Raw genomic sequence first — 13176 nt, 5'->3', positions numbered from 1 at the left:
CTTATTATATTTGTTTTAGCTTAATTTGTGCCTCTCTTATTATGTTGGTCAGTTGAATGTTAATTAGATCCAATCCATGTTCAGTAACAATTATTTGATGCAGAAATAAACTAGCTAATAGACCAACTGTATAGTATTGTATACAAGTGTTTAATATCGGTATCGGCATCGGTATCGGCCAGAAGTTGTCTGTTTAAATCGGTATCGGCATCGGCCCAAAAAAATCCTATCGGTGCATCCCTACATTTAATCACACTTCAATTATCTTTTTCGGAAGCTGGTTTCTGTCATTTATTGTAGTTTTTATCACGCTGATGTAAATACAAATGTTTGTTTTTAAAATACGTTTGTTTTTAGTTAGTTATTTAATGTTATAAAAAGAGTGGTGTCACGTCATGATTGACAGCTGTGATATGCGCATTCTGCGAGGGCGGGGCCTTGATTTCGCAGCTTTACTTCCTGCTCACTACTGCGCAGGACTGGTCGCGAAAACACTACTGCGCAGACTCAAGACCCAACATGTCAGCGCCGTATTGGGACACTGGCGGCTTCACTTTTCACCAATGGAAGAGAGCAAACGGGCGTCATCCATCTTTTTTACAGTCTGTGCCTTTGCCCTCTCTATGTAAACGAATGAGTCAAACTTAAAAATCTAATTACACTTCAAATAAATGGTGTCGTTTATTTTAGTTATTTCTTATCCTGTTGATGTACATTTAAGTAGTAGGGCCCTATCTTGCACCCAGCGCAATTGACTTTGTCAGTGACACATGTATCATTCGTATTTTGCACCGGCACACAGCGGGTTTTTCCCTCCACAGACGCACGTCGGCAAACTAGGGAATGAACTTGCGCTCCCTGGGCGGTTCAGCGCAAAAAAGAGGCGTGTTGCGGCACAAACCATCCCTGATGCTATTTTGCCGTTTCAAAAAACAATTGCGCCTCTGACCAAAAAAAACTAGTCTAAAGTCTGTGGCGCGTTGCGCGTGGTTCATTATGCTATTTAAGGGGGCATGCTTGACCATAATGTATAGCGTGCACAACGCGCACACACTTTGCTTATCTAATCTACACAGATGCAGTTATTTTTGCAAATCATAAATTGTTACAATAAAAAATATTAACACATGAGATAAGGGAAATCATTGTGGTGAGCATTGTGGTGATAGTTTTTATTTATTTTGTGTGGCTGCGTTAAAAAATTCTCATGCAAATAACGATTAAAATATTTTCATAAGTTTGTTGTGTGGCTGTATTACGTTTATTTTATGTAAATAATAATTAAAATGTTTTCATAAGAAACCTTAATGTATATGAACTTGATTTGTAAGAGTACTTTGGGGTTGGACTGCTTGCGTTTCTTGGGTCCGATTTCAAAGCCCCCAAACCCTTTCAGCTGTGAGGGTGGACGCAGCGATGTCCTCTGCTGGCGTCAGGTCATGTGTAGAGGCAGATCCACCTCCCGTTACACGGCGTGCCCGATTTATGCTGGCAAGCTTGGGATTCCCCCGTGCGCTTTGTGCTTCGCACTTGCGTTTCAGATCGTTAAAATAGGGCCCTTAGTTTTTCTAATAAGCTTGATTTAAGTTGGTGTTTGCGAGTTTGTGGGTCTGTGATTGAGTCAAACTGGAAAATGGGCAATGCCTTTATACTGAGGCTTCACCTCACGATCATTACTGCGCATGCTCTGCTCCAAATGACATCATCGGCGCAAGATTGTACAGGTAGGGTTCTGGCTAGATGGGATAAAGCTATGGACTAAATCATGTGAAATGTTGGGTTTAGGGGTAGGATTAGGATGAAAACAGCACTCATCCTGAAAGATTACACAAGATTTTGGCTGGATCCCTTCTAGCCTCAACCAGATTTAAGGATTAGCGGCCATTTTGAAATATTTTGTATTCATTTTTTTTCAATGGAAGCCTTTGAAGACACATCGTCCATCTGTTTACAATCTATGGTAAAAACGTAGGTACCACAAAGCGAACAGTCAGAATTTTATAGAAACAGCTTAGCAACACACAATCAACAATCTAGTACACTTAAGCAAAGTCATATCTACTCCCTAGCAACCACATGTAATATCCTAGCAACCACATACCAATACTTCAGGAACCTTATTGGCGTAGTCATACCTAATACCTTGCATGGGCAAACATCACTCGTATGCGTTTACAAAATCTAAAAAGCGTAATTTTTTGGTAATGTCTGATCGCTTAGGGTGAACTAAATTTAAACAAATATAAATGGAGATGGGAGTCTAAATCAAAATAATGCCATTGATTTAAAGAACGTTCTTATCAGTTGTGCATTAAAATTTGTTATATGTTCCGTAGGGAAATCCATTGGGATGGTAACCATGGTAACCACCCAGCCCAAATTACCCCTGGTTGGTGTTCGTTTGATCATAAAAGAAGAAAGGGATGAATTCACACCCTTATAACTTATAAACCTGAATTTTTTTTAAGGCACAAAAGTTTGTTTACCAATAAGGATCTTTGTTTCATCCTTTATCCTCTTTCTTTTTATCGGACCTCTCTGTGCTCAATTAGAAGGTCTCGTATGCGTTTGATGACGTTTGTGACAGAACATACAAAACCTTATGTATACGGTATGGTAAAAGAGGAAGCGATGCGTAACCGCGCTTCTGCAACTTCCTGACTGGTTTTGACGCAGGCCTCACCCATAGCTGACTTCTTGTTTTCATTTGATACAGTTGTTCTATTCAGCTGGATAGATTGGTGACGGGACACTTTTGTCCACAGTCTACTGACACTTTACTGAGGAACAGAAGGATTTTTGCAGACATTTGGTGGAAGTCGTGGTACAACTGCGTGAGTTCACTTTTAACACACAATCATGACAGGAAACCCAGAGGAAAAGGCTCTCGCTTAGATGTGTTGCTTTAATAGTTGAGACGTCTTGGTTTTGTGTCATCCACTGACTCAATGTCTCTCCATCTGTCTGTCTCAATTTAAATGTAAGTTTGGTTTATTGTCTCTGTATGTCCGTCCATCTGTCTCTCTGTCTGTCCCAATTTTAATTTAAATGTGCTTTATTGCCTTTGCCTCTGTCTGTTTGTCTGCCTCTGTCTATCTGCGTGTATCTGTCTCTCTCTTTTTCTCTGTCTGTCTCTCTGTTTTGTTTTTGTTGTCAGTTTTGGTTGTCACCCTGTGTTATGTCACTGTGTGCTGGCGTGTGTGATGCAAGAAGGCAGAGATCTCGGCGCTCTGCGTGCTCTCAGTTTAATGTGAGATCAGTGCAGGCGTCTGCTGTGTGCTGTGGATTTTCTCTGTCCTTGTGTTTTGACGTTTGAAGTCGACTTCGCCGTGCTGCACTTCATCACAGCCATAAAAATGTCCATTTAAAAACAAGACCCCGTGATGAATCGAGTCTTTGAAATCCCCTCCGGACACAAACACTGAGAACCAAACAGCAAATGTTTTGCTGAGTAAAACGATCTTTAAAGTTCACCTTTTGACAAAAGCAATGTTTTGAAACAGTATAAAGCATGGCCGACGGTAGAGATGATCGCACTAAAACCGAGAGAGGACTGACCATACAGCCGACTTTTTTGAATGATCCCAAACTCATCAACCTTAAAGAGGTGAGATACACAACTACAGATGTTTTGGGGTGGGTAGTGTTTGATGCTGAAGAGCAAACCAGCTAACATATCAACAAAAATATCTCAGCAGCATCATTGCTGATTGGATGGCTCTGAATTTCTGTCTCACTGTGCATCAGGTTTTTGTGGAGTGGATCAATAGTACTCTTAAAGTGGAACACATTGTGGTGAGATCATTGGAGGAAGACCTGTATGATGGGCTTGTCCTTTATCACCTGTTACGTAAGAATCACCTGTCCGAACTAAAAAAAAGACAAAGAGAGTTAGATGTGTTATTGTGTGAATCTTATTTATGAGCAAAACGAATCAAGAAAATAAGTAGGGCTGGGTACCGAACGTCGATACTTTTATGGTATTGAATGAAAAACTTCGATACTTTGGGTATCGAAAAATGATTTATCTTTCGATGACAAATTTCGATTCCAAAAGCGGCTGTGTCTGTGAGCGGCTGTGTCTGTGAGCCTGTACTTGCGTGTAAGGACCTAAAGCACCGGCGATTGGCTGTCCACCACCACGTGACGGGGAGGATTTCTGAAAATACTCGCAGTCCACCTCGCAGTCACCCAACACAAGTGTAAAAAGGATACATTATGAGAAGAAAGTCTTTGTTGACAGTCTTACCAATAGAGTTAGCGCAAGCATGGACGTGTTGTCTCCGTGAAAGGCGCGTCAACCAAAACGGCGCTTCTCCTAAAGTGACGAGGGGTTTCAATTTAAAGCACGCGGACAGCCTGTGTCTCTGCTTGATTTACTCGCCCATGGTTCCGCATGGCAAGGCTTTGCGCGCGCGTCTCCCACAACAGTCTCGACAAGGTGTTTAAACTTGACCCACGCGCGCAGCTTGTGTCTCTCAATGCTTATGAAATACTCGCGCCTGTCTCTCCGCATCGCAAAGCCTTCATGCCCTCGTCTCACAAAATGGACGATGCGTTTAAACCTATTTTTTACAGTCTATGGTTTAAACTTGACGCACATGCGCAGCCCAAATCCTGGCTCGTTATTTTAAACAAACTAAAATTCCATTTAACTGGTTTGCTAATTTCACTTGAATGAAATGACATTGAACGCATTTTCTAATCATTTTAAAAATCCCAAATGTATTTAATATTTTGATAATTATGAAGTTGAGTATTGTTTACAAAAAACAAACATGCATACAAATCTTCCCAGTAAAACTCAGTCACCCATTTAAATATTTTTACTTTTTGTCAAAGTTGAAGCTATAATGAACCCACAAATACTGTTAAGTACTATTCGGACGGGATTAGTTTTACATAGGGAGGTGGGGTAAAGCAAGTTTTTATCAGAGCTTCTCAGTGATTTTAGTCCAGTCCGAATGCTCTATGTCAGTAATCATTACGGACAATGTCAGTAAAGATTACGGCGTCTTTTACCTTTTGTAAAAAGGTCCGGAGAAATTACCTCAGGTAATACTAATCCAGTGCGAATAGACCAGCTGTAAATATCCACGTAAATCGCGTCATTTCCTTTCAATTTGCGGGTTTCTTTTAAATATAGAAGCGCTTAAAGAAGCATTTACTTGCGTTCTAGATGGGAAACAAGTCAGTGGCAGGTCAGTTTCTGAATAACACGACACAAACTTTAAAAAAAAAAAGTCAAATTCACTTCTCAGATTCGCGGAACTGTTTACGAAACTGACGTTCTCCCCAAACTGAAATTAATCACAGTGTTTCGCGTTTTCCTTGTCTGTTTCATGTTGTTTGCACATCTGATATTAAGAGGCAAGGTAACGTGTACGTGAAGACGAGAGTTGACGCGCTGAGCAAACGAGTTACCCCTCCCACTTCTGAATGTTTTACTGAGAATTCTAATCCCGTCCGAATTGACCATTAATATTACCGACGTCCTGTGGTAAAATTACATTACGCCATCTACCCCTGTAAAACTAATCCCGTCCGAATAGGGCTTTAGTCCAAGCTAAATACCATTTTACATTTCATAAAATAAAGCAGTGTTAATTATATTCTTAATTTCTTTATTTTTGTTTCCTTATTTTCATAAAAACAACTGATAAGTGTGTCTGCTGGCGCACCCCTATCCAAAAAGCACAACCAGTTTTAATAATGTTACCCTGAGTGAGAAGTGTTACCAGAATTTGTTTTAATTAAGGTGAAAAATAAAAGTTGTGTGTTTAATGTATTTTTGTTAATGTTTCAATAGATTTTAAAACATGGTATCGGAAAAAGGATCGTTAGGAACCGGCATCGAAACGGAGGTATCGAAAATGGCACCGGATCGAAAGATTTTAAACAATACCCAGCCCTAAAAATAAGTCTTAATTTTTAGACCAAAAATATCAAATCTTAATTTAAGAATTTTTAGATATGTCTACTGAAAACAAGACAAAAATACTAAGAATATTTTTTCTTGAAAATATTTTTTTGCAGTGTACTTGAAATACAAAAAAATTAAACAAAAAAAAAATCTGCAAATGGGGTGAGCAAATTTCTCTTACATTTTCTTGAATTTAGTGTTTATGAAAAATGTTCAAGATTTTTTTGCTTACCCCATTGGCAGATTTTTTTTGCTTGTTTTATGCACAAAATCACTTAAATTTGATATTTTTGGTCTAAAGTCTAGACTTATTTTCTTGGGTCCTTTTGCTCATCAAGAAAATACATCTTAATTTAAGAATTTTTAGATATTTTTACTGAAAACAAAACAAAAATACTAAGAATTTTTTTTCTTGAAAATAATTTTTTTGCAGTTTACACTGTAAAAAAAAAAAAAACTTTCTTACTTATATTTTTGTCTTGTTTTCAGTAAAAATATCTAAAAATTCTTAAATTAAGATGTATTTTCCTAATAAGCAAAATTACATAGAAAAATAAGTCTAGTTTTTAGACCAAAAATATAATCTTTAAGTAAATTAGTGCTTAAAACAAGCAAAAAAAAAATAATCTGCCAATGGAATAAGAAAAAATTACTTGAAATAAGTTAACTTTTTTCATAAACACTTAATTCTCGATTTTTTCCTAATTCCATTGGCAGATTTTTTTGCTTGTTGCACAAATTTGCTTAAATTGTATATTTTTTTGTCTATAAACTAGACTTATTTTCCTAGGTCATTTTTCTCATAAAGAAAATACATCTTAATTTAAGAATTTTTTTATATTTTTACTGAAAACAAGACAAAAATACTAAGTAAGAAAGTCATTTTTTGCAGTGTATTTTACGAGGTTGCTAATTCAAATAACTTTGAATGATGTGGATGAAGCATAACATTAAATGTTATAATGAGGTCCCACACCTAAACCCAACGTCAGTGGATTGTCCAAATTCATACGAAATATCCATCTTGTAAAATGCATACAAATTACCATGAGATATGTGTCACATAGGTAGGTTTACAGACATTCAGTTACCGGTGGAGGAGATTGCGCTGACTGCCGAAGCCCAGATTCGAAAACTAGAGGCGATCCTGACGGCTCTGAATGAGGTCTTCGAGATTAACAAGGAAGCTGCCAAATGGAGCGTTAAACGTGAGCCAATCAGATCAACTTTTGCCAATTACCTACTGTATATACATATTTATGGGCATGTGCCCACCCATTCCCATCTGTCAGTCATTCACAGCAGAGACCTGTTGGCTACGTTACATCTTCTGGTTGCCATGGTGAGACGTTTTCAGCCTGACCTCGCTCTGCCAGTTGTCAGCGTTGAGGTTATCCAACGTGAGGTGATTATAAGTGCATAAATGTTCGACAAACATTATTATATATTTGTGTCTTTAGCAATTGTTAATCTATAGCGGTTGAATTTTCAAAATGCCCCATTAAAGTGACACTTTGTAGTTTTTTAACCTTCATAATATATTTTCAAGATCCTTGTGATGGTACATTGACTTAAAATAGGTTGAATGACATGTCTACCGTTGCCTGAATTGGTCTGTATCGCTTTTACTCGTACTTTTAAACTTGGGGTTTCGGGTAGTAACCGGAGCACTAAAAGAATTACAAAATTTGACTGCTTTACGGCAAACGTCACTTCCTCCACTTCCTCAAATTCGGACATGAGAGCGCAACTATTTATTTAACTGATGTTTTTGTCATGGTCGAAGCAGCAACTAAGAAAAAGAAACCTAAGGAGAGTAACTTCTATCATGTTACTCTGTGGTGCCATGGTAATGTCACGGGTCTACTACATGGGTGACCTAGGTTCAATTCCCCATTAAGGCAATTTTTATATAAACTTTAACCAAGCGACCACCCTTAAAACCGGCTTGTAAACGTGAGCTAATCAATCTTTCGGCATTTGAAAATATAAAACCCATGAAATTATATTCATATGACATGCTGGAAGGCACTTGGTGACTTTGTGACCTAAAGAGTTGTCTTCTTTTCCTTTGCGACAGTGCTGCGGCACTTGTGGCCTCTAGGGGCAAAAGTATAATGCATGCGGCAATGGGTCGCTAATATGTTTCAAGCTGCATGCACACAGCCAGGTACTAGCAACGGTTAATCATTTGTTTATAAGTGTTACTAGGACAACCAGAATTAAGAAAGCCCCCTAATGACCATATTGAAATAGGCTAGTGACATACAGAGGCTGTTTACACTTGGATCACTAGTGGATGACGTTAATGCTAGGAGTAAACGGTGTTCAAACCGTTTTGAGCTTGTCCACTTTCGACCACTTTCAACCACATTCAGAGGTAGTCAAAAACACTTTCGATCTGATTGCTTTTGTAGTATAAATGCACATGTGGTTGAATGTGTTCGAACAGCCACATGAGACCGCCTTCTCTTCGCCCATTTATCTAATCTGAGGTACTAAACACAATGTTTTACGTCTTTTCTGACTTCTGGCGTGAACACACGGTGTACAGCGCTATTTTTAACCTTTCGTTGACAAAACTAAAGTGGCTGATCTCCGTAGTTTTATTTTGCAAGCGTGTGAAAGTTGCGCAATCTTATTTCATCAGTTGCGCTGAAAATTCAAAGAAAGCATTAGCATATGCATGTACAAAACACTGTGCAGCATGTTTACTTGCTAAACAAGCAGCGGATTTCAACATAATATTAGTTTGCATCCTTATAAACTCATCATTACTCCCGCTCGCGTTTGAATGACAGCAGAGAGACTCGCCCACCATCTCACAGACCACCCCCTCACAGTATTCAGGACAGAAGCGGTCAAAAGTGGACAAAATAGACGGATTTAAACACCAGATGTAAACGTGATGTATCTCTCTCGTCCACTTGTGATCCGATCAACGAGAACACATCTTAATACCAAGTGTAAACAGCTCCACAGTAACGAAGTCGCTGGCGGTGTTCACGCACACTAAGGGTTAAAATGCTAAATACTACCTACACTGTTGTTTTAATTTGAACCTTTGGTAATTGTTGGTGAATTTAAAGCTCTTTTATTAAACAGGTTACAAAAGGTGGCTTCAAATCGGACAAGCAGATTGAACACATCACTTCTCAGAGGTCTGTAAACATTCTGATCTCCTCATGAAACATGTTTCAACCGCACTGTATGTTGATCAGCTGTTTTATGCTGTGTTTTGTCTCTATAGTGATTCCAAAGACGATCGAGGGGGATCTAACAGTGAGTCAAACACAAGTTGAACTCTTGAGTTCATTTACATATTTATAAGCATCAGTAACTTTCAGAAAGTGGGGGCGTATGAAGAAGAACCATATTATTATTAATGTCTCTTGTGTGATGTCTGTACAGAGGATTGCCCCATCGATGAGCTCTTCAAACTGGATGCGCACAAAATTGAGACAGTGAAAAAGGTTGGGAATCAAATTCTGAAGTTCTTTGAAATGTTTTTTTTGACAACTTCATTACAATTAATGCTTTTTTTCTACAGGCAATAATACATTTTGTTAATAAGAACATATCACCACTGGGATTGACTGTGACTGATCTTGAAAAACAGGTGGGTAAACCGGTCTGGATATAAATTTTGATGTGTTAATAATATTTTTGACGTTACTTAATGCATTTTTATAATTTAGTTTTCTTTGAGGTCCATTTATAAAATCAGTCAACATTTATTGGAATGCAAAATGTTTTTATTGTTTTTGATAATGCTCCTTTAAGAATTTAGTACGGTAAACTGCAAAAAATGACTTTCTTACTTAATATTTTTGTCTTGTTTTCAGTATAAATATCTAAAAATTCTTAAATCATGATGTTTTATCTTGATGAGCAAAATTACCTAAGAAAATAAGTTTTCAGACAAAAACTATACAATTAAAATATCTCCCAATATTTTTTTCTTACCCCATTGGCAGATATTTGCTTGATTTACGCACAAATTCACTTAAATTGTATATTTTTTTGTCTAAAAAATAGACTTAATTCTTAGGTCTTAATTTAAGATTTTTTTGTTATTTATACTGAAAACAAGGCAAAAATACTAAGTAAGAAAGTCATTTTTGCAGTGTAATATTATGTATATATTATAATGGCAATGCCATGACAGCTTACATAAAGTTTATATAGTTTCTGATTTTGTTAGTTTTCAGATGGAGTAATTCTACTGCTGTTGATTGGTCAGTTGGAAGGCTTCTTCATCCCGCTGTATGATTTCCACCTCAGTCCCACCAGTTCTGCAGAAATGGTGAGAACAAAAAAAAAACAAACATTTATAGACTGTCAGAAAAAAAGGTCCTTAAAGGATTAGTCCATTTTCTTAAAAAATCCAGATAATTTACTCACCACCATGTCATCCAAAATGTTGATGTCTTTATTTTGCATTCATTTAGAAGAAATTATGTTTTTTGAGGAAAGCATTCCAGGATTTTTCTCATTTTAATGGACTTTAATGGACCCCAACACTTAACAGTTTTAATGCAGTTTAAAATTGCAGTTTCAAAGGACTCTAAATTATTTCAAACTAGGCATTTTTCTAAGGGTCTTATCTAGCGAAACGATTGTCATTTTTGGCAAGAAAAATAAAAAATATGCCCTTTTAAACCACAACTTCTGGTCTTCCTCTGGTTTTGTATGATATGGTGGTGAGTAAATTATCTGGATTATTTTTTTAAGAAAATTGACTAATCCTTTAACTGTCACTGGGGTGGTCCGCTTTCAAAAAGTACACCTAGTAGTACCCTTTGAGGTACATATAGGTATATCTGTACTTATTGCAGGGCTCTCTGAAATGCAAGATTCTGATTGGCCAGTTGCAACATTCCAAGGTTCGTTATTTTCAGATAACAACCGCTCAAAACTAATTACACACGGTAATGCTGCAATTCATTTTGAAAGGTAGGCCTACACTTTAATACAAAATTAAATATAAATATGTCTTTTAATAACATATCCAGCATTACATTTACAAATGATTTAAGCAAATATTGTGTTTGTGACATATGAACGTCTTGTCTAAAACCGAAAGTAAACTTCGCGCCGGCTCCTGATCACACTTTGGGGCTTATTTCTGCAATAATAACCTGCTGCCTACATATTATCCCTTACCAACAGTAACAAGGACTACTGCCCCAGTATACTGACCATTATTTGAATTTCTTCTGACAGTGACTGTATTAAACCCATCTCTGTCTGATTTGCATTGCAACAAGACAGCCATGTTTAGTAAATCCAGGATTTGTAACTTTACAAGCACATCCAGACAATGTCTCATTATTGTATAATTGACATCAGATAACCTGAGGCTAATGACATCAGACTGTTAACACACTGAAGACAATACAAGTGACAGATATCCAATTTAATGATGTGACAGACTAATACAGTTTAATTACTAGTTTGTGTTTCGGTTTGCTCAGTGCTTTGCTTTTGTGTTTACATTTACTAAAGTAAATAAATGGTAAAAATGTTGTAATGATCAATGTTGCCTAAAGGTTCAAAACGTGACGCTTGCGTTGGATTTGCTGATTGACAGACAGATTCCTGTGGAGTCAGTTAATCCTCAGGGTATGTACAGTATAATGTTAAATTTATGGCTATATTTTAACCCTTGTGAAGTGCTAAACATAGACATAACTGTAAAGAGACCTCATACAGTACTTGACTGATTGTAAATGCCACAAATGTATTTATGTGTTGACGCTGAAACCATCTATACTGTACAGTAACCATTGTTACTGTAGCAAAACCGCTTTAGTGGTTCATTTGTGGTAATCATGTGTTTTAGTATTATTTATAGGAAATTATACATGCGTTGAATATTTTCAACTTGCGTGAAAAAGTGTTTGAGGAAAATAGTGTTGCCCAATTAGCGTCATTTGCATCATGCAAGTTCGCCGCTATTTGGTCTTTGCATTGACTTTGTATGTAATCTATTCGTGGAAATATTTCAATTTGCATTTGGTGTGTACGTCCCATTACAAGCAAATATGTCAGATGCACTTAGAGGATTTTGCACCGGAGCTCTTCATATTCAAGAGTTTGTAATTTAGCAGTGCATTCTGGGATTGAGTTTTGATCTGTTTGATTGCTCGCTGATGCCTGTTTCTTTTGTTTCCTACAGATATTGTTTCCCAAGACGTCCCAGCAACGGTGAAAGTGTTGTACTACTTATTCCGGAAACACAAAAACAAATAAAAAAATCTCCTTCTCTGTCAGTTCAATACAGTTTCCAAAGTTTCTGGTAATGGAAATAGCGTAAATCTGAGATTGACAGATCCTTTAGCTCTGAGGACATTAATGTCAAGACTCTGTTTCTCTCTAAACTCTGCTTAAATGGTTCCCAGATTACAGGCACTCGTATTATCATAAAAATTGCTTTAAAAATTTAATGTCACCTTTCCACTCATTCATTTTTTATTGGACCAATGTGCACTAGTCTAAATTTATCACTCAACAATATTTTTCGCTGACTTGCAGCTTGTTTAGAAATAAAAGTGGCACATCATATAGCTCTGGCAAATGTGCACTGAAGTCCTTTCATCAAAATTTGAACAAATGCCAGTGACAAAATTGCAAGACTCGTAAGCCGAAGACCTCTGGCTCATTTTGAAGTCAAGAGTAAAGGGCATCTTTCTCTCCGAACACATCTTCATCCACCCCTGTAATTTCATTTTCTTAATGTGTCTTCTCTCAAATTGGATACGGTGAATGGCTTTCATTTAATCCAAATGGGCAGTTTAGGTCTTTCTCTGCAACTCCGGCGGGGTTGAGGTGCGGGCGGAAAGATTTTAACAGTGAATTGCCTATGGGTATTTTTTACAATTTCTATAACACGGCGGGAAACAGACTGACATTTTCATTCTCATGCCAGTGTGTCATTCGTTTATTTCTATAACCACAATATATCAAACTTTCTTATTGGTATTACTGTCATAAAAATAAAGCAAATCTGTTTATAGAAAGGAGAAATACAGCTGACTGTAAGAGACATGTGGGTCTGGTCAGAAAGATAGACATACAGACATTTCTCACATTTAATAGCTTCAAAACATCCAGCACAATGATCCAAGTGACCCGCCTGCATCTCTGTGACAGTTTCAGATTTTTGAAGCCTGGTTAGACGGATTTGTGAGACACAAACTGTCCATCTGCTGTCCGATACGCTCTCCGTGTTGCTTTCGGTCAGTTAATGA

At 37.3% G+C, this 13176-nt stretch overlaps 1 protein-coding gene across 1 annotated transcript; it reads left to right on the top strand.

The window, feature by feature from the left end:
- Positions 1-2636: 2636 nt before the first annotated feature.
- parvg (parvin, gamma) lies at positions 2637-12198 on the top strand. Its single transcript, XM_065297787.2, has 12 exons — positions 2637-2834; positions 3504-3607; positions 3748-3850; positions 6991-7131; positions 7216-7328; positions 9029-9084; positions 9174-9205; positions 9335-9396; positions 9474-9542; positions 10128-10229; positions 11476-11548; positions 12105-12198. Exons 2-12 carry the CDS (start codon positions 3512-3514, stop codon positions 12176-12178), a joined length of 921 nt encoding a protein of 306 aa, XP_065153859.2. The 5' UTR covers positions 2637-2834; positions 3504-3511; the 3' UTR covers positions 12179-12198.
- The last annotated feature ends 978 nt before the right edge of the window (positions 12199-13176 follow it).

This window comes from Paramisgurnus dabryanus, chromosome 23 (genome assembly GCF_030506205.2).
Source record: "Paramisgurnus dabryanus chromosome 23, PD_genome_1.1, whole genome shotgun sequence".
NCBI lineage: Eukaryota > Metazoa > Chordata > Actinopteri > Cypriniformes > Cobitidae > Paramisgurnus > Paramisgurnus dabryanus.
Note: the sequence above shows the minus strand (reverse complement) of the source record. Positions and strands in the feature narration are given on the sequence as shown.

Excerpts from the sequence above, each read along its gene's own strand:
- parvg (XM_065297787.2), top strand. The coding sequence starts at position 3,512 with ATGGCCGACGGTAGAGATGATCGCACTAAAACCGAGAGAGGACTGACC. Across the intron at positions 7,132-7,215 it reads TGCCAAATGGAGCGTTAAAC|TCATTCACAGCAGAGACCTG; the intron begins GTGAGCCAATCA and ends CCCATCTGTCAG. Across the intron at positions 9,085-9,173 it reads GAACACATCACTTCTCAGAG|TGATTCCAAAGACGATCGAG; the intron begins GTCTGTAAACAT and ends TTGTCTCTATAG.